This window comes from Entelurus aequoreus, linkage group LG27, assembly GCF_033978785.1.
Source record: "Entelurus aequoreus isolate RoL-2023_Sb linkage group LG27, RoL_Eaeq_v1.1, whole genome shotgun sequence".
In the NCBI taxonomy this organism is placed as follows: Eukaryota; Metazoa; Chordata; class Actinopteri; order Syngnathiformes; family Syngnathidae; genus Entelurus; species Entelurus aequoreus.
This window is the reverse complement of record NC_084757.1, coordinates 34,098,960-34,114,516: the sequence shown is the minus strand read 5'-3', so window position 1 is coordinate 34,114,516 and position 15,557 is coordinate 34,098,960. Positions and strand designations below refer to the sequence as shown.

General features: G+C 37.8%; 1 protein-coding gene across 1 annotated transcript; it reads right to left on the bottom strand.

Annotated features, from left to right (window-relative positions):
• Positions 1-3,890: 3,890 nt before the first annotated feature.
• LOC133644208 (putative claudin-24) lies at positions 3,891-4,848 on the bottom strand. The gene has a single exon (XM_062038552.1). It carries the CDS (start codon positions 4,660-4,662, stop codon positions 4,027-4,029), a length of 636 nt encoding a protein of 211 aa, XP_061894536.1. The 5' UTR covers positions 4,663-4,848; the 3' UTR covers positions 3,891-4,026.
• Positions 4,849-15,557: the final 10,709 nt, after the last annotated feature.

Below are 15,557 nucleotides of genomic sequence, written 5' to 3'. Positions count from 1 at the left end.
AAAAGGCAGATTCCGATTAATAAAATAATAATAATAAAAAAGCAGATAGCGATAAGAAAGGCAGATACTGATCAATTTAAAAAAATAAAAAAAATAAAAAGGCAGATACTGATTAACAAATAATAATAATAATAATAATAATAAAAGGCAGATAGCAATAAAAAAAGAAGATTCCAATTAATAAAAATACAAAATTAAAAAAAGCAAATAGCGATAAAAAAAGGCAGATACCGATCAATAAAAATATTATAATAAAAAGGCAAATAGCGATTAAAAAAAAGGCAGATACTGATTAAGAAAAAAAAATACTAATAAAAAGGCAGATAGCGATTAAAAAAGGTAGATACCGATCAATAAAAAACTAATAATAATTTTAAAAGGCAGATAGCGATAAAAACAGCAGATTCCGATAAATAAAATAATGATAATAAAAAAGAGATAGCAATAAAAAAGACAGATACTGATCAATTAAAAAAAAAAAAGAATAAAAAGGCAAATAGCGATTTAAAAAAAGGCAGATACTGATTAACAAAAAATCATAATAATAATAATAAAAGGCAGATAGCGATAAAAAAGGCACATTCCAATGAATAAAAGTACAAAATAAAAAAAGCAGATAGCGATAAAAAAATGCAGATACCGATCAATAAAAATTTTATAATAAAAAGGCAAATAGCGATAAAAAAGGCAGATACTATTTAAGAAAAAATAATAATAATAAAAAAGGCAGATAGCGATAAAAAAAGCCAGATTCCGATTAATAAAATAATAATAATTAAAAAAGCAGATAGTGATAAAAAAGGCAAATACCGATCAATAAAAAAATAAATAAAAAGGCAGATAGCGATAAAAAAAGACAGATTCCGATTAATAAAAATAATAATAAAAAAGCAGATAGCGATTAAAAAGGCAGATTCCAATTAATAAAATAATAATAATAAAAAAAGCAGATAGCGATTAAAAAAAAGGCAGATGCCGATCAATTTAAAAGAAAATAATAATAAAAAGGCAAATAGCAATAAAATAAGGCAGATACTGATTAAGAAAAAATATACAAATATAAAAAAAGGCAAATAGCGATTAATACAAAAAATAATAATTAAAAAAAGCAGATAGTGATGAAAGGGCAGATACCGATCAATAAAAAAAAATAGTTTAAAAAAAGGCAAATAGCAATAAAAAAGGAAGATTCCGATCAATAAAAAAATAGTTTAAAAAAAGCCGATAGCGATAAAAAATTATCGCTATTGTATTGTGTCATCAATTAAAAAAATTTATAAAAAAGAAAATTCCGATTAATAAAATAATAATAATAAAAAAGCAGATAGCGATAAAAAAGGCAGATACCGATCAATAAAAGAAAAAGAATAATAAAAAGGCAAATAGCAATTAAAAAAAGGCAGATACTGATGAAGAAAATAATAATAATATTGTAACAATGTTGTCCTAAGTTGTACATATTTTTTATGTTTTAGTTAGCATATGCCAACATTAGCCCTGCTAAAACTGCACAAGTTACTGTAAAATGTGCAAACAAAAGCATATCTAAATGAAAAGTTACTCACAGTTACTCAGTACTCGGGTGGTTTTATTGCTGAATACTTACTTTACTTGAGTCATTACTTGTACTTGTACTTGTACTTGTACTTGAGTATTAGCTAAAACCAATATTAATCCAATCACCGGGAATGGATTTATGCTGTCTTTAAGTTGAAGTGGAGTGGTAATTGTTTTTTTGGTGACATCTTGAGGCCACAATAATTCATGGGGCTAAGCTCACGACGCTGTGAGTGAAGTGATGCGGACACGTTTGTTACTGGATACAATTTTAATAGGCTGCTTATTTCATATTTGTTTACGTTGACAAATGTGCTGTTTTATTGTCCAATGATTATTACTCGTGTGTAGCTTGTGTGCTCAATTAAAGATGCTAATTATGTATGTATAGCTAGCGTCGATCCGATAATCGTTATTTTACCTGTATCGGATTGATACCCGATATCACCCCGAGTTATGAACATTTAAGCTACAATATTTGGCTCCTCCACCTGCCTGTCATCATCAACACCGAATGAGTCAGCAAAAAAGGGTGCCCAGTTTTTTTTTTGTGCAAATTTTACAACCCCAGCGTCTGATAACTTGGTACGAGTTATAGTATGCTAACTGTAGCATGCTAATGGTTAGCATGTGTCAAGCACCAAGTTCATTTGATGGCGGAAAAAAGGACTAAAAAGTTTGATCGCTAACCTTAGCAATTTAGCATTTAAGCACTCTTACACTTAAATCCAACTACCACTTAATTGCTGGTCTGTTTTTGTTGTTTTGTTGTTGTTTACGTTCTTGTTGTCCTGTTGTTTGGATCTTTTGCCATTGACTGAAAATTAGCCACTGGCTACAATCTTACATGTTTACACTTCTGTGTTCTTCAATATGTACTATCCCTGTTTTTTGTTTTTTTTAAATGAACCACCCCCCCCCCAAAAAAAAATCGTTAGAAGAAAGCTAACGCAAGCATGCTAATAGTTAGCATGTGTCAAGTACCAAGTTATATGCCTCTGAGGTGTATGGCGACAAACTAAGCTAAAAAAAAGTTAGCATGCTAACAGTTAGCATGTGTCAAGTACCAAGCTATTTGACTCTGAGGTGTATGGCGACAAACTAGGCTTAAAAGAGTTAGCATGCTAACAGTTAGCATGTGTCAAGTACCAAGTTATATGATTCTGAGGCGTATGGCGACAAAATAGCCTAAAAAAGTTAGCATGCTAACAGTTAGCATGTGTCAAGTACCAAGTTATATGATTCTGAGGTGTATGGCGACAAATTAGGCTAAACATTTTAGCATGCTAACAGTTAGCATGTGTCAAGTACCAAGTTATATGATTCTGAGGTGTATGGCGACAAATTAGGCTAAACATTTTAGCATGCTAACAGTTAGCATGTGTCAAGTACCAAGTTATATGATTGAGGTGTATGGCGACAAACTAGGCCAAAAAAAAGTTAGCATGCTAACAGTTAGCATGTGTCAAGTACCAAGCTATGTGACTCTGAGGTGTATGGTGACAAAATAGCCTAAAACAGTTAGCATGCTAACAGTTAGCATGTGTCAAGTACTAAGTTATATGATTCTGAGGTGTATGGTGACAAATTAGGCTAAACATTTTAGCATGCTAACAGTTAGCATGTGTCAAATACCAAGTTATATGATTGAGGTGTATAGCGACAAACTAGGCCAAAAAAGTTAGCATGCTAACAGTTAGCATGTGTCAAGTACCAAGTTATATGATTGAGGTGTGCGGCGACAAACTAAGCTAAAAAAGTTAGCATGCTAACAGTTAGCATGTGTCAAGTACCAAGTTATATGATTGAGGTGTGCAGCGACAAACTAAGCTAAAAAAGTTAGCATGCTAACAGTTAGCATGTGTCAAGTACCAAGCTATATGACTCTGAGGTGTATGTCGACAAAATAGGCTAAAAAAGTTAGCATGTGTCAAGTAGCAAGTTATATGACTCTGAGGTGTATGTTGACAAACTAGGCTTAATAAAATTAGCATGCTAACAGTTAGCATGTGTCAAGTAGCAAGTTATATGATTCTGAGGTGTATGGTGACAAACTAGGCTTAAAAAAGTTAGCATGCTAACAGTTAGCATGTTTCAAGTAGCAAGTTATATGATTCTGAGGTGTACGGCGACAAAATAGCCTAAAAAAAGTTAGCATGCTAACAGTGGGAAGTACCAAAACAAAGTTGGCCACAGGAACATTTATGATTCACAAACAAACAAACAAACAAACATTTAAACAAAGTTGTTGACATAATTCTCACTTTTCGTGCTGGTTTGCAATCACAACATTTTAAGCTAGCAGGACACGGTTTGATGCCAAAGTAGATTTAATATTTCAATGAAAAGTACAATCAAGTCAGTAAAACATTTCAATGCTAAAATAAAAACTTTTCCATCCATCCATCCATTTTCTACCGCTTATTCCCTACAGGGTCGCGGGTACGACACAAATTGATTTGATTTCCTTCATACGTACTCGGCCCCAGGGGACGAGCGCGGCGCCGGCCGGGGCCGAGGAGGGCGCGGCGCCGCGGAGCTCCAGCAGGAGGAGACGAGCAGGACGAGGCCGGCCGCCAGGAGCAGGAAGCCCCCCGCCCAGCCGCAGAACAAGGCGTCCCCGAACTCCCAGCGCGGCACCACGTCGGGCACTGTGTCGTCGAAGAAGCGCACCACGGCCAGGTGCGCCACGTAGGACACCGGCACCAGGCACAGCAGCCCCGCCAGCATCCCCAGCACGCCGCCCGCCACCGTCAGCGTCCTCTTGGCGCCGCTGTCGCCCCCGCAGCTGTTGACCAGCGAGATGCCCGGCAGGGCCAGCAGGAAGCCCAGCACGCCCACGGCCAGCGAGGCGCAGGTGAGCACCCGGGCCAGCTTGAGGTCCGGGGACAGGCCCAGCAGGGAGTCGTAGCGCCGGCACTCCACGGCGCCCACGTCCTGCACCACGCAGGTCTCCCACAGGCCCAGCTCGTAGCGTTCCACCGGCAGCAGCGCCGTGGACATGCTCAGCCACTGCGGCGACACGGTGGCCCCCAGGGCGCACAGCCAGGCCCCGGCGTAGACCAGCATGGCCAGCAGCTCCAGGGCGCGGGCGCACTCGTCCATGCTCGACGCTCCCGAGAGAGGCGGGTGGGGGGGGGCACAGAGTGTTGCACTCAGACCGCTCCTCTGCTCAGAACAAGCATGCAGGCGAGGAGGCCAGGGGCCCGCCCCTTTGCGGCCCCCCCTGCTTCCTGTGCCAATGGGCAGCAGGTGGGCGGCAGCTTGTCCTTGGTGAGACTCTTGTGTGCAAACTACTGTGCTCCAGTCCTGACACAGACCGTTTCAGAGAAAAACAAGACGTCACAACACCCTTTCAGATTAAAACCTGGCATTCTGGAAAGGCCTCGTCAGGACCTTTAATTTGACATACGACATGACGGGGTTTGTCCCTAATCCTTTTTGGATTTTTTTTTTTTACCGGTGACCTTTGACCTCCAACGAGCACCTTCAAGTATCGCCACAAAACATCTCACCTGGGCGCTCACCTGCACAAACAAGGGGTAAACAGCTTTTTGTGCTTATTTGGGTTGTCCCGATACATTTTCACTTTTGATACGATACCGATATCGATATGGTACCGATATAGCTGCTGATACTAATATGATACTGACATGATACTGATACTGATATTGATACCGATACAATACCGATATCGATACGATGCGATATCAGCGGGAATCATACCCACCCCGTATCATTTAGTGTGGAATGTGAGAAAAGGTTTGAGCAAGTGAAATGAGGAAAAACACGAACATATTCAGCATCAACTGTCTGGAACGGACCTAGCGGTCACAATAATTCATGAAGTTGAGCTCATGATGCGGACACGTTTGTTACTGGACATTTTCTAATACGCTTCTGCCTTGGAGATTTTGTTTGTGGAAAGTAATATGCAAATATAGCTGCTTGATACTTGTTTATGTTGACAAATGTGCTGTTTTATAATCATGACATTTGTCTAGCTGGTGTGCCATTGTGTGCTTAGCTGTTGTGTAGCTGCTCGCTTCTAAGAGCTTATAGCCTAGCATGTTTACCTTTTGTAAAGGACTTTGGTAAAATACAAGAAAACTTTGTTTGCTTATTGGAGGAATAGTTATTATGACCTGTGTGGAAAGGACGTATGCTGTCTTTAAATTGAAGTGGAAAAATATTATTTAAAAAAAAATTAAAATAACAAAAAATTAAAAAAATATATATAATAAATTAAAGTAAAAAGTTGCAGTAGAGGGGTCATTTTCTTATCGGCAATACATACTTACAATCCATTAAGTCAAGATCTTGATCTAATAAGTTGAATGATGCGGACACGTTTGTTACTGGACATTTTCTAATATGCTTCTCTACCTTGGAGACTTTGTATGTGAAAAGTAATATGCAACTATAACTACTTGATACTTGTTTATGTTGACAAATGTGCTGTTTTATAATCATGACATTTGTCTAGCTGGTGTGCTATTGTGTGCTTAGCTGCTGTGTAGCTGCTCGCTTCTAAGAGCTTATAGCCTAGCATGGTTACCTTTTGTAAATGACTTTGGTAAAATACAAGAAAACTTTGTTTGCTTATTGGAGGAATAGATATTATGACCTGTGTGGAAAGGACGTATGCTGTCTTTAAATTGAAGTGGAAAAATATTATTTAAAAAAAAATTAAAATAACAAAAAATTAAAAAAATATATATAATAAATTAAAGTAAAAAGTTGCAGTAGAGGGGTCATTTTCTTATCGGCAATACATACTTACAATCCATTAAGTCAAGATCTTGATCTAATAAGTTGAATGATGCGGACACGTTTGTTACTGGACATTTTCTAATACGCTTCTGCCTTGGAGATTTTGTTTGTGAAAAGTAATATGCAAATATAGCTGCTTGATACTTGTTTATGTTGACAAATGTGCTGTTTTATAATCATGACATTTGTCTAGCTGGTGTGCTATTGTGTGCTTAGCTGTTGTGTAGCTGCTCGCTTCTAAGAGCTTATAGTCTAGCATGTTTACCTTTTGTAAAGGACTTTGGTAAAATACAAGAAAACTTTGTTTGCTTATTGGAGGAATAGTTATTATGACCTGTGTGGAAAGGACGTATGCTGTCTTTAAATTGAAGTGGAAAAATATTATTTAAAAAAAAATTTTAAATAACAAAAAATTTAAAAAATATATCAAATAAATTTAAGTAAAAAGTTGCAGTAGAGGGGTCATTTTCTTATCGGCAATACATACTTACAATCCATTAAGTCAAGATCTTGATCTATTAAGTTAAATGATGCGGACACGTTTGTTACTGGACACTTTCTAATACGCTTCTCTGCCTTGGAGACTTTGTATGTGAAAAGTAATATGCAAATATAGCTATTTGATGCTTGTTTATGTTGACATATGTGCTGTTTTATAATCATGACCTATGTCTAGCTGGTGTGCTATTGTGTGCTTAGCTGTTGTGTAGCTGCTCGCTTCTAAGAGCTTATAGCAAAACCTTGTTTGCTTTTTGGATGAATATTTATTACCACCTGTGTGGAATGGACGCATGCTGTCTTTAAATTGAAGTGGAATATTTTTTTTATTTTAAATGTATAAAAAATATAAAATAAACTGAAGTAAAAAGTTGCAATAGAAGGGTGATTTTCTTATCGGCAATACATACTTACAATTCATTAAGTCAAGCTTGTGATCTAATAAGTTGAATGATGCGGACACGTTTGTTACTGGACACTTTCTAATACGCTTCTCTGCCTTGGAGATTTTGTTTGTGAAAAGTAATATGCAACTATAGCTACCTAATACTTGTTTATGTTGACATATGTGCTATTTTATAATCATGACCTATGTCTAGCTGGTGTGCTATTGTGTGCTTAGCTGTTGTGTAGCTGCTCGCTTCTAATAGCTTATAGCATGTTTACCTTTTGTAAATGACTTTGGTAACACACAACAAAACCTTGTTTGCTTTTTGGATGAATATTTATTACCAACTGTGTGGAATGGACATATGCTGTCTTTAAATTGAAGTGGAATATTTTTTATTTTTTTTAATGTATAAAAAATATAAAATAAACTAAAGTAAAAAGTTGCAATAGAAGGGTGATTTTCTTATCGGCAATACATACTTACAATTCATTAAGTCAAGCTTGTGATCTAATAAGTTGAATGATGCGGACACGTTTGTTACTGGACACTTTCTAATACGCTTCTCTGCCTTGGAGACTTTGTATGTGAAAAGTAATATGCAAATATAGCTATTTGATACTTGTTTATGTTGACATATGTGCTATTTTATAATCATGACCTATGTCTAGCTGGTGTGCTATTGTGTGCTTAGCTGTTGTGTAGCTGCTCGCTTCTAATAGCTTACAGCATGTTTACCTTTTGTAAATGACTTTGGTAACACACAACAAAACCTGGTTTGCTTATTGGAGGAATAGTTATTATGACCTGTGTGGAATGGACATATGCTGTCTTTAAGTTGAAGTGGAATTTAAAAAATAATAAGAAATTAATAAATAAACAATATAAAAACTATAGAATAAAAAGTTGCAGTAGAGGGGTCATTTGCTTATCGGCAATACACACTTACAATTTAAGTTGAATGATGCGGACACGTTTGTTACTGGATACTTTCTAATACGCCTCCACAAATGTGGTTTTATTGTTCAATGATTATTAGGTATGTCCAACTTGTGTGCTAGCGTGTGCTTATCTGTTGTGTAGCTGCTCGCGCCTAGCAGTCTATAGCCTAGCATGTTTCCATCCATCCATTTTCTACCGCTTGTCCCTTTTTTTCAGGCAGAAGGCGGGGTATGTTTAGCCTTTGTAAATGACTTTAGTGAAATACAAATGTGTTGGGGTTTTTTTGACCCTGGAACTTTTTGCGGTGTGGAAGTGTGAGACGCCAACAAGGCTCGATGGTCAATCTCCCTAAATGCGAGTGTTTGTGTGCGGGTTTGAATCCCTTGAAGGAAGCTTATTGTGTCGCTCATGTGGGAAATGTCCCGTAGGAGGCGCTGTCGGTGCCCGCAGGAGATGTGCAGATAAATACTCCCCCTCAGGTGGAGAACAAACGCTCAGCTGACTACGATGACGTCAGCAGAGGCGCTCGTGTTGACTCGTCGCTCCTGTTTGTCTTCTCAGCATGTGCTCGCCTTTGCACACGTTCACTGACTCTGTGAAACAGCGACCTCTGCTGGCGAAAAAAAGGTAATGACAGCGTGCTCAAAAATCATGAATAATTATGCTATTAATATTATTGTATTATACTTGTAGAATATGGTAATGTTTCAGTATGGGTTTATCATAAATTGTGCAATTTGATATCAGGGGTTTGCTGATATTAACATTAAAATCCACTTTTTACTGTCATGCAAATAAAATGCTGGAATATTTCGAATGTTTTACTTTTTTTTTTTTAACGACAATAAACAAGCTAACTGACTTACGTGCTAACCACTGTTTAGCGAACTATGCGCTACAATGCCTTTGATGAGTGGATGCTTTTATTTTGACAACAGGTTAGCACTGGTAACGCTACAAAATGTGTTTGTATGCTCTTAATTTGACAAGATGTAACGCTGCGGTTCAGTTTGAATAATGATTTTATTTGGACAATATTGCAGATATGCTTGAATTATTCTATTTTTGACAAGATGTAAACCTGCAAATGTGCTTGAATACTTTTTTAAATTTTTTTGACAAGACTGCAGATGTGTATGAATGCTTTTATTTTGACAAGACTGCAGATGTGCTTTAATTTTGACAAGACTGCAGATGCGCTTTTATTTTGACGAGACTGCAGACGTGTATGAATGCTTTTATTTTGACAAGACTGCAGATGTGTATGAATGATTTTATTTTGGCAAGACTGCAGATGTGTATGAATGCTTTCATTTTGACAAGGCTGCAGATGTGTATGAATGCTTTTATTTTGACAAGACTGCAGATGTGTATGAATGCGTTTATTTTGAGGAGACTCCGCATGGGTTTGAATGCTTTTATTGTGACAAGACTGCAAATGTGCTTTAATTTTGACAAGACTGCAGATGCGCTTTTATTTTGACGAGACTGCAGACGTGTATGAATGCTTTTATTTTGACGAGACCGCAGATGTGTATGAATGCTTTTATTTTGACAAGACTGCAGATGTGTATGAATGCTTTCATTTTGACAAGGCTGCAGATGTGTATGAATGCTTTTATTTTGAGGAGACTCCGCATGGGTTTGAATGCTTTTATTGTGACAAGACTGCAAATGTGCTTGGATGCTTTAATTTTGACAAGATGTAAGACTGTCGATGTCCTTGGATGCTTTTATTGTGACAAAACGGCAGATGGGCTTGAATGCTTTTATTTTTACGAGACTGCAAATGTGTTTAAATTCTTTTATTTGGACAAGACTGCAGTTGTGTTTGAATGCTTTAATGTTGACAACACTGCAGATGTGTATGAATGCTTTTATTTTGACAAGACTGCAGATGTGTATGAATGCGTTTATTTTGAGGAGACTGTGCATGGGTTTGAATGCTTTTATTGTGACAAGACTGCAAATGTGCTTGAATGCTTTTATTTTGACAAGATGTAAAGACTGTAGATGTCCCAGGATGCTTTTATTTTGACAAGACTGCAGATGTGTATGAATGCTTTTATTTTGACAAGACTGCAGATGTGTATGAATGCTTTTATTTTGCATACTTGCCAACCCTCCCGTTTTTAGCGGGAGAATCCCGGTATTCAGCGCCTCTCCCGATAACCTCCCGGCAGAAATATTCTCCCGACAAACTCCCGGTATTCAGCGGGAGCTGGAGGCCACGCCCCCTCCAGCTCAATGCGGACCTGAGTGGAGACAGCCTGTTCTCACGTCCGCTTTCCCACAATATAAACAGCTTGCCTGCCCAATGACGTCATAACTGTAGAATGATCGAGGGCGAGTTCTTGGTTTCTTTTGTGGGTTTATTGTTAGGCAGTTTCATTAACGTCCTCCCAGCGCGGTAACAACACACAACAACAGCAGTCACGTTTAGTCTACCGTAAAGCAGTTCTTCTGCCGTAAACAGCAATGTTGTGACACTCTTAAACAGGACAATACTGCCATCTACTGGATAGCCTCCAGAACACTGAAATTCAAGTATTTCTTTTATTTATATGTATAGTTAAAAAATAAAAATATATATGTATATATATATATATATATATATATATATATATATATATATATATATATATATATATATATATATAGCTAGAATTCACTGAAAGTCAAGTTTTTCCTACATATGTGTGTGTGTGTATATATATATATATATATATATATATATATGAAATACTTGAGTTGGTGAATTCTAGCTTAAATATATTCCCCTCTTAACCACGCCCCCGACCACGCCCCCGACCCCCCACCTCCCGGTATCGGAGGTCTCAAGGTTGGCAAGTATGTTATTTTGACATGCTTGAATGCTTTAATGTTGACAAGACTGCAGATGTGTATGAATGCTTTTATTTTGACATGCTTGAATGCTTTAATGTTGACAAAACTGCAGATGTGTATGAATGCTTTTATTTTGACCAGACTGCAGATGTGTGTGAACGCGTTTATTTTGAGGAGACTGCGCATGGGTTTGAATGCTTTTATTATGACAAGACTGCAAATGTGCTTGGATGCTTTTATTTTGACAAGATGTAAGACTGTAGATGTCCTTGGATGCTTTTATTTTTGACAAAACTGCAGATGGGTTTGAATGCTTTTATTTTTACGAGACTGCAAATGTGTTTAAATGCTTTTATTTTGACAAGACTGCAGATGTGCTTGAATGCTTTAATTTTGACATGCTTGAATGCTTTAATGTTGACAAGACTGCAGATGTGTATGAATGCTTTTATTTTTACGAGACTGCGCATGGGTTTGAATGCTTTTATTGTGACAAGACTGCAAATGTGCTTGGATGCTTTTATTTTGACAAGATGTGAGACTGTAGATGTCCTTGGATGCTTTTATTTTTGACAAAACTGCAGATGGGCTTGAATGCTTTTATTTTTACGAGACTGCAAATGTGTTTAAATTAGGGATGGGCAAATTAATGCGTTAATTTCGAGTCAACGCATCAATCTATTAACGCCGACAATTGTTTTTATCGCGCATTTGCGTATGTTGTTTACATGCTTTTATTTTGTTAACGCCTATTGCTGTTTCCTGCGGAAAAGGAAGGAGAACGCGGAAGAAAACAAAACCAGCATGGAGAAGAAGGGTAACTCAACAGAACTTTTACAGGGTAATTTTCATTATAAAGTACTTCTAGGTGGCGGATTTGACAGAAGCAAAGTGGTTTGTAGCCACCGCCAAGCTGAATTGTCTTATCACAGGAGTACTTCCGGTCTAAAATATCACCTTAACGCGAAGCACACTGTTGATGCCAGCAAACCATTCAACAAAGCAGGAAGTGGAGCCAGGCTTGGGCAGACTACGTTAAATGCAGCGTGCGGGAGAAGTATAGATAAACCAGAGCAAGAGAAGCTAACAAATGCCACAACGAAGTGGATAGTTACAGACTGTAGGCCCATTAGTGTTGTGGAAGACGCCCGTGTTGTACCGAAATATGTTACCCATCGGAATTTGTAACTCCAGGGGGCGATGTTGCCATGGAGTTTGTTTGATGGTTAAACGGCAAGCCCAAAGAGGAGGAGAAGAAGAACGCTTGCGTAAATGGCGTAAACTAGCCTTAATGCTGAAACGTCAGTTGTCAGAATTTCAGCATTAATAAATTACACATAACAGCTGATACAATGGACTCATACTATAATGAAAGTAAGTCATTGATTTCCAGAATATGTGTAATTTATTAATGCTGAAATTCTGACAACTGACGTTTCAGCATTAAGGATAGTTTACGCCATTTACGCAAGCGTTCTTCTTCTCCTCCTCTTTGGGCTTGCAGTTTAGCCATCAAACAAACTCCATGGGAACATCGCCCCCTGGAGTTACAAATTCCGATGGGTAACAGATTTCGGTACAACACCCGCCTGAGAAACATTGTGTGAATGGCAACAATTAAGTGACAGCACGGATGAGCCGCCATCAAGACGCACCAAGAATACACGACTTGTATGAAAAGGAGAGGACTATAAAAGTGACAACTTTACAACGTGCAGCTGTAGTTTCTCTCAGTGGGGACTACTGGACATCAATAGGTAAGCATAATTAACAAAGGTGGGTGCTGCATTCACATGTTCTGTCTAATGAAAACAGAGGCGAGGCATTATGGAAAGGAAAATTAGAGGAAAATGTTTCTGCTGTTACCTCAGAAATTGCGTGGTCGGATGTTATGATTGTGGCTCAGGGATTTGTATGTAGATGATATTTATTTTCCATAACAAACAGGATAACTTAAATACCCATGGCAGTGGCAATAAACTTGAATGTTTGTATTGACATTTTTTGAGTTGATTTTCATATAAGATGCTATTTAACTGCTACTATTTAACAAGTACTGATATAAAGGCCTACTGAAAGCCACTACTAGCGACCACGCAGTCTGATAGTTTATATATCAATGAGGAAATCTTAACATTGCAACACATGCCAATACGACCGGGTTAACTTATAAAGTGCAATTTAAAATTTCCAGCTAAACTTCCGGTTGAAAACGTCTATGTATGATGACGTATGCACGTGACGTCAATAGATAAACGGAAGTATTGGTACCCCATTGAATCCAATACAAAAAATCTCTGTTTTCATTTCAAAATTCCACAGTATTCTGGACATCTGTGTTGGTGAATCTTTTGCAATTTGTTTAATGAACAATGAAGACTGCAAAGAAGAAAGTTGTAGGTGGGATCGGTGTATTAGCGGCTGGCTGCAGCAACACAACCAGGAGGACTTACTTGGATAGCAGACGCGCTATCCGACGCTAGCCGCCAACCGCACGGATGATCGGGTGAAGTCCTTCGTCGCACCGTCGATCGCTGGAACGCAGGTGAGCACGGGTGTTGATGAGCAGATGAGGGCTGGCTGGCGTAGGTGGAGCGCTAATGTTTTTATCATAGCTCTGTGAGGTCCGGTTGCTAAGTTAGCTTCAATGGCGTCGTTAGCAACAGCATTGTTAAGCTTTGCCAGGCTGAGAATTATTAACCGTGTAGTTACATGTCCATGGTTTAATAGTATTGTTGATCTTCTGTCTATCCTTCCAGTCGGGGATTTATTTATTTTGTTTCTATCTGCATTTGAGCCAGATGCTATCACATTAGCTCAGTAGCTAAAGCGCTTCGCCGATGTATTGTCGTGGATATAAAAGTCACTGTGAATGTCCATTTCGCGTTCTGGACTCTCATTTTCAAGAGGATATAGTATCCCAGGTGGTTTAAAATACAAATCCGTGATCCACAATAGAAAAAGGAGAAAGTGTGGAATCCAATGAACCCTTGTACCTAAGTTACGGTCAGAGCGAAAAAAGATACGTCCTGCACTGCCTCTCTAGTCCTTCACTCTCACTTTCCTCATCCACGAATCTTTCATCCTCGCTCAAATTAATGGGGTAATCGTCGCTTTCTCGGTCCGAATCTCTCTCGCTCCATTGTAAACAATGGGAAAATATGAGGAGTCCTTCCTCTGGTGACGTCACGCTACTTCCGGTACAGGCAAGGCTTTTTTTTATCAGCGACCAAAAGTTGCGAACTTTATCGTCGTTGTTCTCTACTAAATCCTTTCAGCAAAAATATGGCAATATCGCGAAATGATCAAGTATGACACATAGAATGGATCTGCTATCCTCGTTTAAATTAAAAAAAATTCATTTCAGTAGGCCTTTAAATTGTGTTTGCACAACAAATGTTTTGGCGCTTTTGTTCATATGGGAGAATATTCCAATAAAGGTGCACTACACACTACTTTTGAATTCATTATTGGCTTTTGCGTATACAATGCAGTTATCACAAACTAGGAATTTGTCTTGGTGCAATCGTGCAACATAAAACACATATAACACATATTTGGTAATAAAAAGAGCTGTAACTGTGAATTGTGATTAATCAGAGAAATAGTGCGATTAACTATGATTAACATTTTTAATCGTTGCCCAGCCCTAGTTTAAATGCTTTTATTTTGACAAGACTGCAGATGTGCTTGAATGCTTTAATTTTGACATGCTTGACTGCTTTAATGTTGACAAGACTGCAGATGTGTATGAATGTTTTTGCTTTTATTTTGACAAGAGGTAAGACTGCAGATGTGTTTGGATGCTTTTATTTCGACAAGACTGCAGATGTGCTTGGATGCTTTTATTTTGACAAGAGGTCAGACTGTAGATATTTCTTGGATGCTTTTATTATGACGAGAGGCAAAACTGCAGATGTGCTTGAGTGCTTTTATTTTGACAAGTAGATGTGCATGAATGCTTTTATTTTAATATTTTAAATGTGTTTTAAATTATTTTATTTTGACAAAACTGCAGATGTGCTTGAATGCTTTTATTTTGACAAGACTGCAGATGTGTATGAATGCTTTTATTTTGACAAGACTGCAGATGTGTATGAATGTGTTTATTTTGAGGAGACTCTGCATGGGTTTGAATGCTTTTATTGTGACAAGACTGCAAATGTGCTTGGATGCTTTTATTTTGACAAGATGTAAGACTGTCTATGTCCTTGGATGCTTTTATTGTGACAAAACGGCAGATGGGCTTGAATGCTTTTATTTTTACGCGATTGCAAATGTGTTTAATTGCTTTTATTTTGACAAGACTGCAGGTGTGCTTGAATGCTTTAATTTTGACATGCTTGAATGCTTTAATGTTGACAAGACTGCAGATGTGTATGAATGCTTTTATTTTGACAAGACTGCAGATGTGTATGAACGCGTTAATTTTGAGGAGACTGCACATGGGTTTGAATGCTTTTATTGTGACAAGACTGCAAATGTGCTTGGATGCTTTTATTTTGACAAGCTGTAAGACTGTAGATGTCCTTGGATGCTTTTATTTTTGACA

Bases quoted from the DNA above. Each gene is read 5' to 3' on its own strand.
- LOC133644208 (XM_062038552.1), bottom strand. From the start codon at position 4,662: ATGGACGAGTGCGCCCGCGCCCTGGAGCTGCTGGCCATGCTGGTCTAC.